This window comes from Monodon monoceros, unplaced genomic scaffold, assembly GCF_005190385.1.
Source record: "Monodon monoceros isolate NGI ecotype Baffin Bay Population unplaced genomic scaffold, NGI_Narwhal_1 Super_Scaffold_17, whole genome shotgun sequence".
Lineage (NCBI taxonomy): Eukaryota > Metazoa > Chordata > Mammalia > Artiodactyla > Monodontidae > Monodon > Monodon monoceros.
In genome coordinates this window covers 1,552,687-1,564,933 of record NW_021703773.1, presented here as the reverse complement: position 1 = coordinate 1,564,933, position 12,247 = coordinate 1,552,687, and the positions used below count along the sequence as shown (strand labels likewise).

General features: G+C 49.3%; 1 protein-coding gene across 2 annotated transcripts in view; it reads left to right on the top strand.

The window, feature by feature from the left end:
- The window catches only part of HGSNAT (heparan-alpha-glucosaminide N-acetyltransferase), a 44,689-nt gene extending 34,664 nt beyond the window's left edge, over window positions 1-10,025 (top strand). The window contains exons 10-18 of one of the 2 annotated variants that reach the window (XR_003794220.1): window positions 1,194-1,354; window positions 2,467-2,582; window positions 4,747-4,868; window positions 5,232-5,358; window positions 6,418-6,504; window positions 8,189-8,241; window positions 8,865-8,935; window positions 9,025-9,137; window positions 9,775-9,948. Coding sequence is in view for 1 of the 2 variants with exons in the window: in XM_029226457.1 (XP_029082290.1) it covers window positions 1,194-1,354; window positions 2,467-2,582; window positions 4,747-4,868; window positions 5,232-5,358; window positions 6,418-6,504; window positions 8,189-8,266; window positions 8,865-8,935; window positions 9,025-9,137; window positions 9,775-9,956 (1,057 nt within the window). In the remaining variant the exon portion in view is untranslated. Of the gene's footprint in view, window positions 1-1,193; window positions 1,355-2,466; window positions 2,583-4,746; window positions 4,869-5,231; window positions 5,359-6,417; window positions 6,505-8,188; window positions 8,267-8,864; window positions 8,936-9,024; window positions 9,138-9,774 lie in introns of both variants that reach the window. The other variant, XM_029226457.1, reaches the window with a different exon arrangement.
- The last annotated feature ends 2,222 nt before the right edge of the window (window positions 10,026-12,247 follow it).

The following is a 12,247-nucleotide window of genomic DNA, read 5'->3' as shown; positions in this document are numbered from 1 at the left end:
GTACAAGATCCTGGAATCTCGTAGGACATCATAAATTCTGAATATTCCACTAATCCTGAAAATAAATTTAAATATGTTAGTTCCTAAAAGGTATGCAGTATATCAGTATCAGAGAATACTGATAATTATGTAGCAGTTAAGGATAGTAATAAGTTATACTTTAAAATAATAGTGGAGGACTTCCCTGGTGGTGCAGTGGTTAAGAACCTGCCTGCCAATGCAGGGGGCATGGGTTCGAGCCCTGGTCCAGGAAGATCCCACATGCCGCAGAGCAACTGAGCCCGTGCACCACAACTACTGAGCCTGCGCTCTAGAGCCCACGAGCCACAACTACTGAGCCCACGAGCCACAACTACTGAAGCCTGTGTGCCTAGAGCCCGTGCTCCGCAACAAGAGAAGCCACCGCAATGAGAAGCCCGTGCACCGCAACGAAGAGTAGCCCCTGCTCACCACAACTAGAGGAAGCCCGTGTGCAGCAACGAAGACCCAATGCAGCCAAAATAAATAAATAAACAAATTAAAGAAATTAATTAATTAATAAAATAAAATAAAATAATAGTGGAGTACCCCGCTCTGCCCGGAGCATTCCCCTGCTGAGGGACTCTGGCCCCTGCACAGCGTGGCTCTTGTGTCTTTGCTGAGATGCTTGGAGCGACTTGCCTCCATCATTTATAGGCAGGACCAGCCACTGGTTTGCGTCTTTGGTCCCCAGTGTTTCACTGCTAACGTGAACTCAGGTTTATCTGAGTGGGGGAGGAGTTCCTCTTGTTTTAATTGACGTATAGTTGATGTACAATATTATATAAGTTACAGGTGTACAATATAGGGATTCACAATTTTTAAAGGGTACACCCCATTTATAGTTATTATAGAATATTGGTATTCCTTATGTTGTACAGTACATCCTTGTAGCTTATTTTATACCTAGTGGTTTGTCTGTCTTTGATGGAAGGCTTGTCCATGGAAGCTGCAGTCAGTCCCGAAGGATCTCCCTCTAAGACAGGACAAGAAGGTGCACAGTCCTTCCAGCCCAACATTTTGATTCTTCTCCACCACTAAACCGGATGTGGTTTCAATCGTCAGTTTCTTTCAAAAATCATGTGTTGCTTCTCTGATGTAGTAGATTACAAAATACTAATCACGTAGAGACAGAGTTGGAAGTGCCCATCTAGTAATAGCTGTTGTTTTTTTAGGTTTGTGTTTATTATGGGATCTTCGATCTTTCTGTCAATGACTTCCTTTCTGCAGCGGGGATGTTCAAAATTCAGATTGCTGGGGAAAATTGCGTGGAGGAGTTTCCTGTTAATCTGTATAGGAATTGTCATTGTGAACCCCAATTATTGCCTTGGTCCACGTAAGTATTTTTTCCCCTCTGTTAGAATGTATTCAGGTTGAAATAGGGAAACGATGTGTTATAATTTGAAAGAAATGCAGTTTCTCCATCTCATGTACCTGCAAAAAGAACAGTTACTAGAAAAGTATATCTAATGCTTGTATGACTTTGGGCATTATTATTATTACTATCTTGGAATTTTAGGCCTGGGAGGTGCCACCAAGTCCACTCAAACCCTTCTGTACAAAGGAAGACCCTGGGGCCGGGAGAGTGAGGTGCTATGTCCGTGTGTAGTGAAGGGCAGAGCAGGGACCAGACCAGGCCACTGTTTCTCAGAGCCGCCCTCCTGCCGCTTTGGTTTCACCAGCTTTCACAGTAAGGCTGTTGTTCAAGGGTCCACCTTGCCATCACCTGAATGCCCCTGGGCTGCAGGAAAGGTATGACATCTCTGTCACTGAGTGGCGTGAGAGGGACAGGAAAGCTGAGGGAAGGATGTGAGCCCTGTTCTGGGGACCAGTGTCGGAACTGGGGAAGGCAGCGGCCACCGTCCTCAAGGGGCTTACGGTGTCATTAGCAGAAAGAAGAAGTACTTATCCAGGCAGGTGCCAGGTGAACCCCTCAGGCAGGAAGCACTAAGGCTTCAGGCGACGGGAGGAGGTGGGGTGCTAAGGGAAGGTGTCACAGAAAAGTCCATTCGATGGATCACCCAACAGAGGGCTGCTGTTCCCAGGAGGACACACTGCGGGGGTCCTTACAGGGTTAGCCTCGGGCAGTGATACAGTCACGTAGCCTGCATGGCAGGGACAGTCCACGGGCTGCGCTGGGTCTGCAGGTTCCTGCTGGATGTGAGTTGAGTCCACACTCCTGATGGGAAAGGCCGGGGCGGGGTGGGGCAGGGCTTCAGGGCCGAGGGCGTCCACACTTTATCCCCACACCGAGCTGGACCCTTGCTCTCAGCCCAGCCTCACTGCCGTGTGTGAGCCAGGCCCTTGACCACGTGTGTTTCCATCTCCAAGAGCTTAACTTCCTCAGGTGCAATGGAAGTCTGTCTCCCGCCTCAGGAAACAGTGGTGTCGTCTTGGGGTGAAGTGAGCAGTGCTGGCTGACACCCCCGTACCCTGTGCGTCCCGCAGTGTCCTGGGAGAAGACGCGCATCCCTGGCGTGCTCCAGCGGCTCGGGGGCACCTACTTTGTGGTCGCCGTGTTGGAGCTGCTCTTTGCCAAGCCCGTGCCTGAGATCTGCACCTCGGTGAGAAACCCTGCATTATAAAAGGGGGAGAGGTCCCTGTTTAGGTGCTAGAACTTTCTTTAGTTTTGAGTGCAGTACCAGAGACTACAAGACTCTTTAACTCAGTCAAAAACATTCTTTTTTCTCTTCAATTAGTTATTTTTATTTAGTCTTTATATCAATCTTCTTTTAAATTGTGGTAAAAAACACATAACATGAGATCTACCCTCTTAACACATATTTCAGTTTCCATTAATCAAATGAATGTGATGGCGTTAAATAACATCACCATCTTCTAGTTGGCTGGTCCAGCCTCTTGGGGGACTTACTGCCAGTTTTTCAATTTCCTGGTGGTAAGGATACACAAAAACCTCACAGAACATTTCAGTGTCTACACACATGCTGCAGAGGTTCGACTTGGACAGTGCCAATGTCGGGCCAGGAGATGACAGTTTCGCCCTGGGCCGCTTCCTGTTTCTTCTTTGTAAGAAGTATGTGAGCATCTCACCTCTTTTGAAATTACTTTCTGTCTCATTATAAATTGCTGAGTTGAGTTTACTCAGATGACAACTATTTTTTTTCCCCCAACGGAAGTAAAACTTCATGTGGAAATATTTAAATTCTTCCATTTGGGGTCCTACTTCACAGTAAGTTAATAAAGCTGTATTTGTTGTCCAGCTCCTTCCTGTGTGGGTAACTAGCAAATTCATCACTGAATCCCCGGTTCTCTTGGTTTTTCCTGTAATGATCCCTCGGTTTTACGTGCTTGGAGAACATTTACACTTCACTCCTTCACACCACGCCCCTCGACCCCTGCTGGCGCACCCGTGCCCTCTGCTGTAGGCTATGGAAGGCACGCAGGGGCTCCATGTGCACATGTGAACCTGACCTTGCTGGCTGTGGGGAACCGGAGGGTCTGCGAGGCTCATCCAGGTCCCACAGTGGAGCCCAGGGCTGGGGGGACACCAGGAGTGGTGGGCTGCACCTCTCCTTCGCTCAACCAGAAGAGCTCCAAAAGCTTAAATTTTATTTTCCTTTTTTAAAATATAGCTATATTTCTTTTAATTTAATTTAATTTATTTCTGGCTGTGTTGGGTCTTTGTTGCTGCGCGCAGGCTTTCTCTAGTTGCGGCGAGCGGGGGCTACTCTTTGTTGCTGCACGCGGGCTTCTCATTGCGGTGGCTTCTCTTGTTGCGGAGCACGGGCTCCAGGTGCGTGGGCTTCAGTAGTTGTGGCTCGCGGGCCCAATAGCTGTGGCTCGCGGGCTCTAGAGTGCAGGCTCAGTAGTTGTGGCGCACGGGCTTAGTTGCAGCGCGGCATGTGGGATCTTCCCGGACCAGGGCTTGAACCCGTGTCCCCTGCATTGGCAGGCAGATTCTTAATTACTGCGCCACCAGGGAAGTCCGTTTATTTCTTTTTAAAATAATAGCTTTATTGAGATATAATTCACATACCATAAAGCTTACACATTTGAGGCATAATATTGCGGGATTATTTAGTATATTCACGGAGTCGTGCAGTCGTCACCACTGTCTAATTCTAGAACAATTTCGTTATCCCCCAAAACACCGTGTCCTGACTACCAGCCGCTCTCCAACCCCAGGTCCCCCCAGCCCTAGGCAACCCCTAATCTACTCTCTGTCTATAGATCTGCCTGTTCTGGACATGTCCTAGAAATGGAATTATAGAATATGTGGCTTTTTGTGTCTGGCTTCTTTCATTTAGCAGAATATTTTTTGAGGTTTATCCATGTTATACCATCAGTACTTGATTCCTTTTTACTTCTGAATAACATTCCATTTTATGAATGTACCACATTTTGTGTCCAGTCATCAGGTGATGGATATTTGACTTGTTTCCACTTTCTGGATATTACGCATAGTGATTCTATGTCCATTTGTGTACAAGTTTTTGTACGAACATCTCTCTTCAGATCTCTTGGGTATAGGAGTGGAATTGTCCACTGATTTCTTCTTACCTGGCATTTTACTGTGCTATATCATAAGAGAGATGAAGCATCTAGACCACATGCCACGTATGGAATAAACACGCATCTATTTTGTGTTACTACCATAAAGGCCAAGAGGAGCGTCACAGAGAATTTTCTGAGTACACGTACTGCACTGTGTATTGTTTCCCATTCAACTTGCATTTAGTTCACATTTTTTACGCCCCGCCCCTGCAGGAGAGAAGCTGCTTTTCTCTGCTGGACATCACATCCAGCTGGCCCCAGTGGCTCTTCATCCTGATGCTGGAAGGTGTTTGGCTGGCCTTGACCTTCTTCTTACCTGTTCCCGGATGCCCTACGTGAGCCAGCCCTGCGGGAATCCCTTTTTTGCCAAGTCCGAGCCCCTGGGTTACAGCTGTCGGATTTCCCACATTGGGACCTCCCTTCCTCTCTCTCCTCTCCCCTTGTGTGGGAGGGGGTTTGGGCACGTGTCCAGAGGCCTGTCTCCATGAGGTTTTCCAGGGTCGGTGGGACGGACGTTGGGCCCCCCACCTTACCCTTCGGGCAGCCGTCGAGTCAGGGGCCCCGCAGTGGACGTGCATGGCGCCCCGGGGTCGTCAGGCTGGTGGGTGTTTGCGGCTCTTTGTGGGCACACACATCACCAGTGTACATCCCCCTGCTCCTAAGTCTGGTGGGTGAAGTGAGTGTTCTCGCTTCCCCAGCGGCTATCTGGGCCCCGGGGGCCTCGGAGATTGGGGCAAGTATCCGAATTGCACGGGAGGCGCTGCCGGCTACATTGACCGCCTGCTCCTGGGAGACCATCACCTTCACCAGCACCCTTCCTCGGCTGTGAGTGAGCCCGGCTCCGACCGGAACCGGACACTGAGGGGAAGGAAGGGAAAGAGCCAGCTCCCAACTGTGTCCGTGAAATAGACTCGGATGGAACGAGGTTTTATTTGAAAAGTTGGCTGACTTTATAGACTTCAGCTTAGTGTTGGTTGTGGGCGGCGTGTAGACATTTCTTTGGCTGCCTGGTGTCAGGTGTGCAGCAAGGTGCTTTCTTGTACATCTCAGGTATGGGGACAGCTTCCTGTGAGGGAGGTCTGTCAGGCAGTGCTTTTGGGATCAGCACGTGTGGGTCTGGAGGAAACAGGACGGGGCAGTGGGGACAGCCACACGCAGGCCCCCGCTGGTCTCCTGGGGGCTGGGGCGGCCCCTCAGGGTTGTTCTCAGTGGGGTGAGGGACCAGGCCCTAGACATCCCTGGTGGGATGTGATGGCCTGGCCAGAGGGCGACTCCTGAGGGGCAGCTGTCTTCAGGGACAAATCCAGAAGCTGCTGAGAGCTTTGGGCCATGGATACGTCTAGCAGCCGGGGGAGTGGATGCTTTAGTTGCAAAAGGGGTGGAATGGACAGGCAGAGGCCAGATAGCTGGGCAGTGCCTTCCAGCACCCACTGCAATGACTGGTTCCAAATTTCTGCCATTTCTACAATAACGATTTCTTTTATAATGAAATAATACAAAGGTATTTTTCTTATCGTTATCTGCCTTAAAAGAAGAAAGGAAGCTGTCAATGTTACAGTAGAGTTGGCCGCAAAGAGTAAACCTGAAAATTAGAAGGTGTCATGTGTGGTGTTTGAAGCTGGTTAGGGACGTGTAGTGTCACAGCCACAGGGCCCAGCACGGTCTCCCATGGGGAGAGTGTCACATGCCAGAGTGTCACATGCCACACACTTTCTTGGCCAGGAGTATTCTGCCCGTCATCCCCATAAGTTAGCAGTGAATTTCTGCAGCAAAACCAAAAATATTGAATACTGGGGTGTATCCGAGTTTACATTTTGTCTGTGAGCTGTTGTGTGCTTTTTGTGATCCTTGGGTGAGTCCCGCCTTCTTGTCCTGCCCTGTCAGGTGCTTTATCACACCGAGGTGGCCTACGACCCAGAAGGCATCCTGGGGACCATCAACTCCATCGTGATGGCATTTTTAGGAGTTCAGGTATTTGTTCATTTCATGAGAATGCGTGTTCCTGACAGTTCGTGGTTATTGATTCATTACTAATCCAAAAACCATTTGATTAAAATAAGTAACTGGAAGCACATCTTCTGTGTTTCAGACCTAATAAATTCTGTTTATATTTGACAGGTTGTCAAAACCAGAGGTTGCTAAAATTTAGCACTTTCAAATAATTAGGTATAATTCCTATATTCTCCAAAGAAGTTATTCATATGGCTCATCTCGGCAGTGGGTGCACAGCAGCCCCTGGCTGAGAGGGGTCCCTGCTGGGCTGGCAGTCTTTGGAAGGTCACCTGTCACCTTATGTGTACAGTTGACACAGTTTCAGGTTATGCCTATTTTATGCCAAAGTCAGTACAGGTTGTTCTTGGCTTCTCTCACATGTTTTGTTAGGATTCTGAGCAGTCTAGATTTTCCTTGCTGAAGTTCTCCTTATTGGTGTTTGAAACTATTATTTGAAGGGAGATAATGGGGAGGGGAAAGACCGGGTCCAGCCTCCTGGTGGGGGGGGGGGCCTCTGCAACGGTAAAAATGCTCCACGTGTGCTGTCCATGTGGCCGCTGAGTCCTCAGACGTGGCTGGTCTGACGGAGGAACTGGTTTTTAATTTTATGTCATTTAAATTTAAACTGAAATTGTCACAGGTGGCCAGTGGCTCCCACGTGGGACAGTGCAGGTCTACAGCATATACATTTTGGTGATGAAATAATTTCCTATTTAGAGATACTGCCTTTCTCTCTGCAGCACTTTAGAGTTTACATTGGGTGCTTTTATTCATAAGTGTATTTAACCCCCCATGTGCTCTCCAGGTAAATCTGCGCCCGCAGGACAGCCGAGGGCGGGTGCTGAGGACTGCAGCCCGGCGCCGGGGCCTGGACTTGACCCCGCTTACTAGCCGGGCCATCCCGGGAGTGTTACTGCACCCCCTGTGATTCAGTGGCACCTAAATAAGCAGGCGCACCTAAATCAGTTAATTCACATAAGGTTCTAAGACTGGGACATTCATAAATTTTAGCTATTTTAAGTTATTATTAACACTTTCTCTGATGTTTTCAGAAATTAATTCCGAATTTGCAGGGGGGCGGGGCTATGCAAAGTCCAGATTTTTCTGTTTTTAAAGTGTTTCCCTGCCTCTGGGTCCACACTGTTCTGTCCCTCTTCTGTACCCCTGCCAGACTGGGCCATCTTGTAGGCCAGCCTGAGCTGGTCCCTTGTCACTTTGGGGGGGAAAAGTGACTTTCCTTGGCTCCCGTCACCTGTGGGAGAAAGCTCGTGCCTACCTGCTCCCACCTTCCCACCTCTGCCCACCCCCAGCCTTTCTGAATTACCTGCAGCACCTCGGGGAGGCTGTGTGTTTTCACCTGTGTGACATACTCCTGTGCATGCTGTTCCTTCCTGCCCAGACACTGTTCCTGCTTTGCGCTCATATCCTCAGCCTGGCGGTACCTCCTCTGCGCATCCCCTTGCCTCCCTCCCTCCCTCCCGCCCCAGTGGTCCCTGTGCCTCTAGGCCTCCACTAGCCAAGGGCAGGGGTACCGTTCATCCCCTTGTAACCCCGGTACCTGCAGGTGAGTCCGCCTGTCGAGCGGTTAGGACAGTGGATGAGTATGAAATAAGAACACATCGTAGGTGATTCTCTTGGTCATACTGTGCGTTTTCTTCCCCAGGCAGGGAAAATACTCCTGTATTACAAGGATCAGACTAAAGGCATCCTGATCAGGTTCGCTGCCTGGGGTTGTTTCCTTGTGAGTAGCGGATGGTCCTCACTGAAATTCCTTCTCTTCACACATACACATTTCAAAGACATAAAATGTTTAGTGGCCGACCGTGGGATAGACAGCAGCTGTCACTTCGCATCGGTAACATTCTTCACTTGAATATCAGAGAGGAAAAGTCTCGACACCTAAGTTCTCAGGTTGATTTTCTTAGGAAAATGTCTTTATAAATAAGTCAATGAAGATATGAGGAAATGGAGCGGAGGTGTGGGTTCTGGTGGGGACCTTTGCCAGAAGGACCAGGCCAATGATAACAGGTTCACTGGGGGCAAAAGATAAGCTTAGCTGTTCTTTCACCCCTGACCTGGCAGCCCTGTTTCCTCCACGGATTCACTCCAGTTGATCAGGTCGTTTACCTTCAACTCAAGAGTAATGCTGAAAAGAGGTTTTTTGGAGAACATTTTTAGTTACACATGTTAAAAATGTTTTTCCAGTTAAAAGAATAAAACGGAGGGCACAGTTTTCAGCCTTCCCTAAGCAATTAAGTCACTCCTTTTCTTCAGTTTTGAACCACAGTTGTTTCTTGAGATGATGTAAAAAACTTTAACATCTTTCTCCCCGCTTCTAGGGGTTTATTTCTGTTGCTTTGACAAAGGCTTCCGAAAATGAAGGCTTTATTCCAGTAAACAAAAACCTCTGGTAGGTACAGAAAGCCTGTCGTTTTCACATCCGGTCGGGCTGGCGTTGGATGTGCTCTCGGGAGCCCTGAGATGCCCGCTGTCCCCCAGGTCCATCTCCTATGTCACCACGCTGAGCTCCTTCGCCTTCTTCATCCTGCTGGTCCTGTACCCCGTTGTGGACGTGAAGGGGCTGTGGACGGGAACCCCGTTCTTCTACCCTGGTGAGTCCCCCCACCAACCGGCCCCAGGCCTCGTGGAGGAGGGGACCCAGCGGACGGGCCAGAGGCCGCGGGTGCCGGGTGTGTCCAAGGTGCCGACCGAGGGGGTCCGAGGGGGTCCATGCAGGGCGTTGCTGGGCCTGTCCCCGAGCAGCGCCACCTCGTTTTACCATTTAGGTTGTGGGATCATAAATGCACCCCTCTGGCCGCTTCAGGCACGTCATCCAGTCCCTCGAGCTTCACAAACAGGGCCGTGCTTTCTCATGTAAACCCCCTGCCCTACAGGCGGTGCCTAAGAGACACCACGCAGAGATGCACGGGTTCTGCCCGAGACGAGAGACAGCAGATGACTTCAGTGACTCGTTTCAGCCCCGAGTCCAGTAACAGATTGGTCCTCAAGTTTTCTGTGTAGAGAATATAAATGGATAATTCTGGCTTTCCTTTCAAATTTGGTATTCCAGAATTACACTTACCAAAGGAATGTTTTCTAATAATTTTTGGATAAGGTTCACACTCAAATCTCTAAGATTCGCATCACTTATTTTTGGTGTAGCCAATAACAAGTGGACACTTTTTCTTTTTTCACTGAACTAAAGGCAAATTTCGAGAGTTAAGTCGATAACCAGCTGTGTTTCCCCAGGAATGAACTCGATCTTGGTGTACGTGGGCCACGAGGTCTTCGCCAGCTACTTCCCCTTCCAGTGGAGGCTGGGGGACAACCAGTCACACAGGGAGCATCTCGTTCAGAACATAGTCGCCACTGCACTCTGGGTGCTCATCGCTTACATTCTCTATAAGAAGAAGGTGTTTTGGAAAATCTGAGGCCCAAGCTGAGATGTGTTGCTAGCAGACGACAGGGCCTGGGGCATCATTAAAAGGAGCCATTCGTTATAAAACTGCATATTTCCAGGTTATTGGGGGAGATGCGGACGTGCTCAGGCTGGTTGATTATCGGACGTGGCTCATCTGACTCTATACGTGAGACTCAGACATCTGAAACGTAATTGTCTTTCTCCATCTTCTGTAGAAATGGATGCCTTTGCAACTTCATTCTAAGGATTTCTCCTCTAATTTTTCACAGGGGAGTTAACCAGGCCATTTTGCTTCTGTGACCACCTAAGGTCTGACCTTACTGATCTTTCCTGCAGACTTTCTTTCTGTGCTGGTCCACGCCGACCAAGATACCACTGTTTCTGTTGTGTCTGACTGTGAAGCTCATTGGGTATAGTGTGTGGTAACATAGTCTAACATATTTCAGTTACGTACAGTTTAGTATTTCAAGAAATTCCAAGTAATCTCCTTTCAGATCTGTAAGTAACTGGTGGGTCCAAAAAAATGCCTTTCTATCAGAAGCCATTTTCTCCTTTTCCTCATTTGAAAAACAAGTGAAACAGTAGATGTGTTATTCCCAGCCACCCTTGCATATACCTATCTCTCTACCCACCCACCTCCTGCCTGCCTGTCTGTCTTTCTGTCTGTGTGTCTGGGTGGTAGCTGGTCCCCCAGGCCATCCTCTGACTCTAGGAAGAGAGAGAAGCTCATGGTCTCGGCCGGGCTCCTGCTGTGGCGTCCTTGCCGGGTCAGACGCGAGGCAGGTCCCCTCACAACGAGGGACACGGTGCTGCCCACTCAGCTCCCCTCCAGCTCTGAGACCCAGTGGGGTGGGAGACATCAGTGGCATTTCTGAAATCCTTAGAAAAATAATTTTGTTACAGAAAACTCTTCAAAATAAATGAGAAGTTTAAAAAACTCTCATCAGAGTAACTCTTCAGAATGACCCTCCACAGTGGAGGCACCTTTCCTGCTTGGAATCACCAAACTGCAGAATTGTTTCTCAGGAGTGAAGGAGGAGAACACAGGGGACCAGCACCCCCGTTTTGCAGCATCCTACTTAGGGATTTCCTGTGAGAATTCCACGTTGAAGGAAGATGTGGCAATAGGTTGTACTTTGGAGCATCCTTGCATGGTGAGACGGGGTCACTTCGACCTGTCCCCTGATGTCAGCTATCACCCTGCATGGATAGTGAGTTTCCAGCTACCCCATCTCTACCCGAACTCTCATCCCAACTTGTACCTGTCCACCTGGGTGTCCGCCAGCATTCAGGCTTCCCCCCCTCCACCCTCTCTTCTCAAACACAAGCCTTTCCGGCTTGGATTGTCCCAGCTCTGCGGACAGGTGACCCTCTGTCTCTCGGATAAAACTGTCTTTCACCCGCTTTACCTCCTCTGTCCCCCTTTCCCATGTTTAGTCATTGCCAAGTCGTCTCAGTTCTCACGGTCACTGCCTGTTAACTCTTGCCCAGATGCCAAGAGGAATCATTTTTCAACCGGCCTCCTTCCCTCAGTCCCTCCTTCTGTAAAGCCACTGTCCACTGCCCCAGATTACACTTCATAGACAGAGCTGACTCACATCACCTCCTTATAAGCACTTACCCTGAAGTTGGAACAGCTTTGCTGGCAGGTAGAGCCGTCCTCCGCTGAGCCCAGCACACCTTCTCGGCTGTGTCCAGCCCCCTGGACCCAGCCTGCTACTTGCAGCAGCACCATCAGCTGCCTCCTGCCCCTGAGTTTGATTAGTCCCCTTAATTTTCTCCCATCGACCCTTGACCTATCACATTCGCCCCCTGCTTCTAAGGCACCTTCTCTAATCTCTTAGTCTTGTCCCTAAGTAATATTTTCTTGCTCTGAGTTCTCGTAATATCTGATTGGGCTCAATCTTGTGGCACTTGTTGCTCTCTGCCTTGTATGACAGTGATTTGGGTACATGACCAGTTTCCCACGCTGGCCTGTGAGCTTGTGGAGGATAAGGCACATTCTTCATGCACGCCACAGTGGCCTGTGCAGAGCCAGGTGCTAAATAAACGTGTGAAAGCAAAATGGGGTGGTGGGTTTGCTTTTCATAGGTAAAATTTCACGTGTATCTGGAGCTAATGTGTGTGTGTGCGCGTGTGCGTGTGTGTGTGCGCACGCGTGCGCGTGGGGAGAGCTGTCATCTTTGAGGAAACCCCTCTCTTGCGGTGCACATTTGCGGGTGGTCATGGCTATGTCATCCCGAGTCTCAGCAGGTAAGGCTGAGCTGGGCCTCTCCAGAAGCAGTTTTCAAGTCGGGGTGT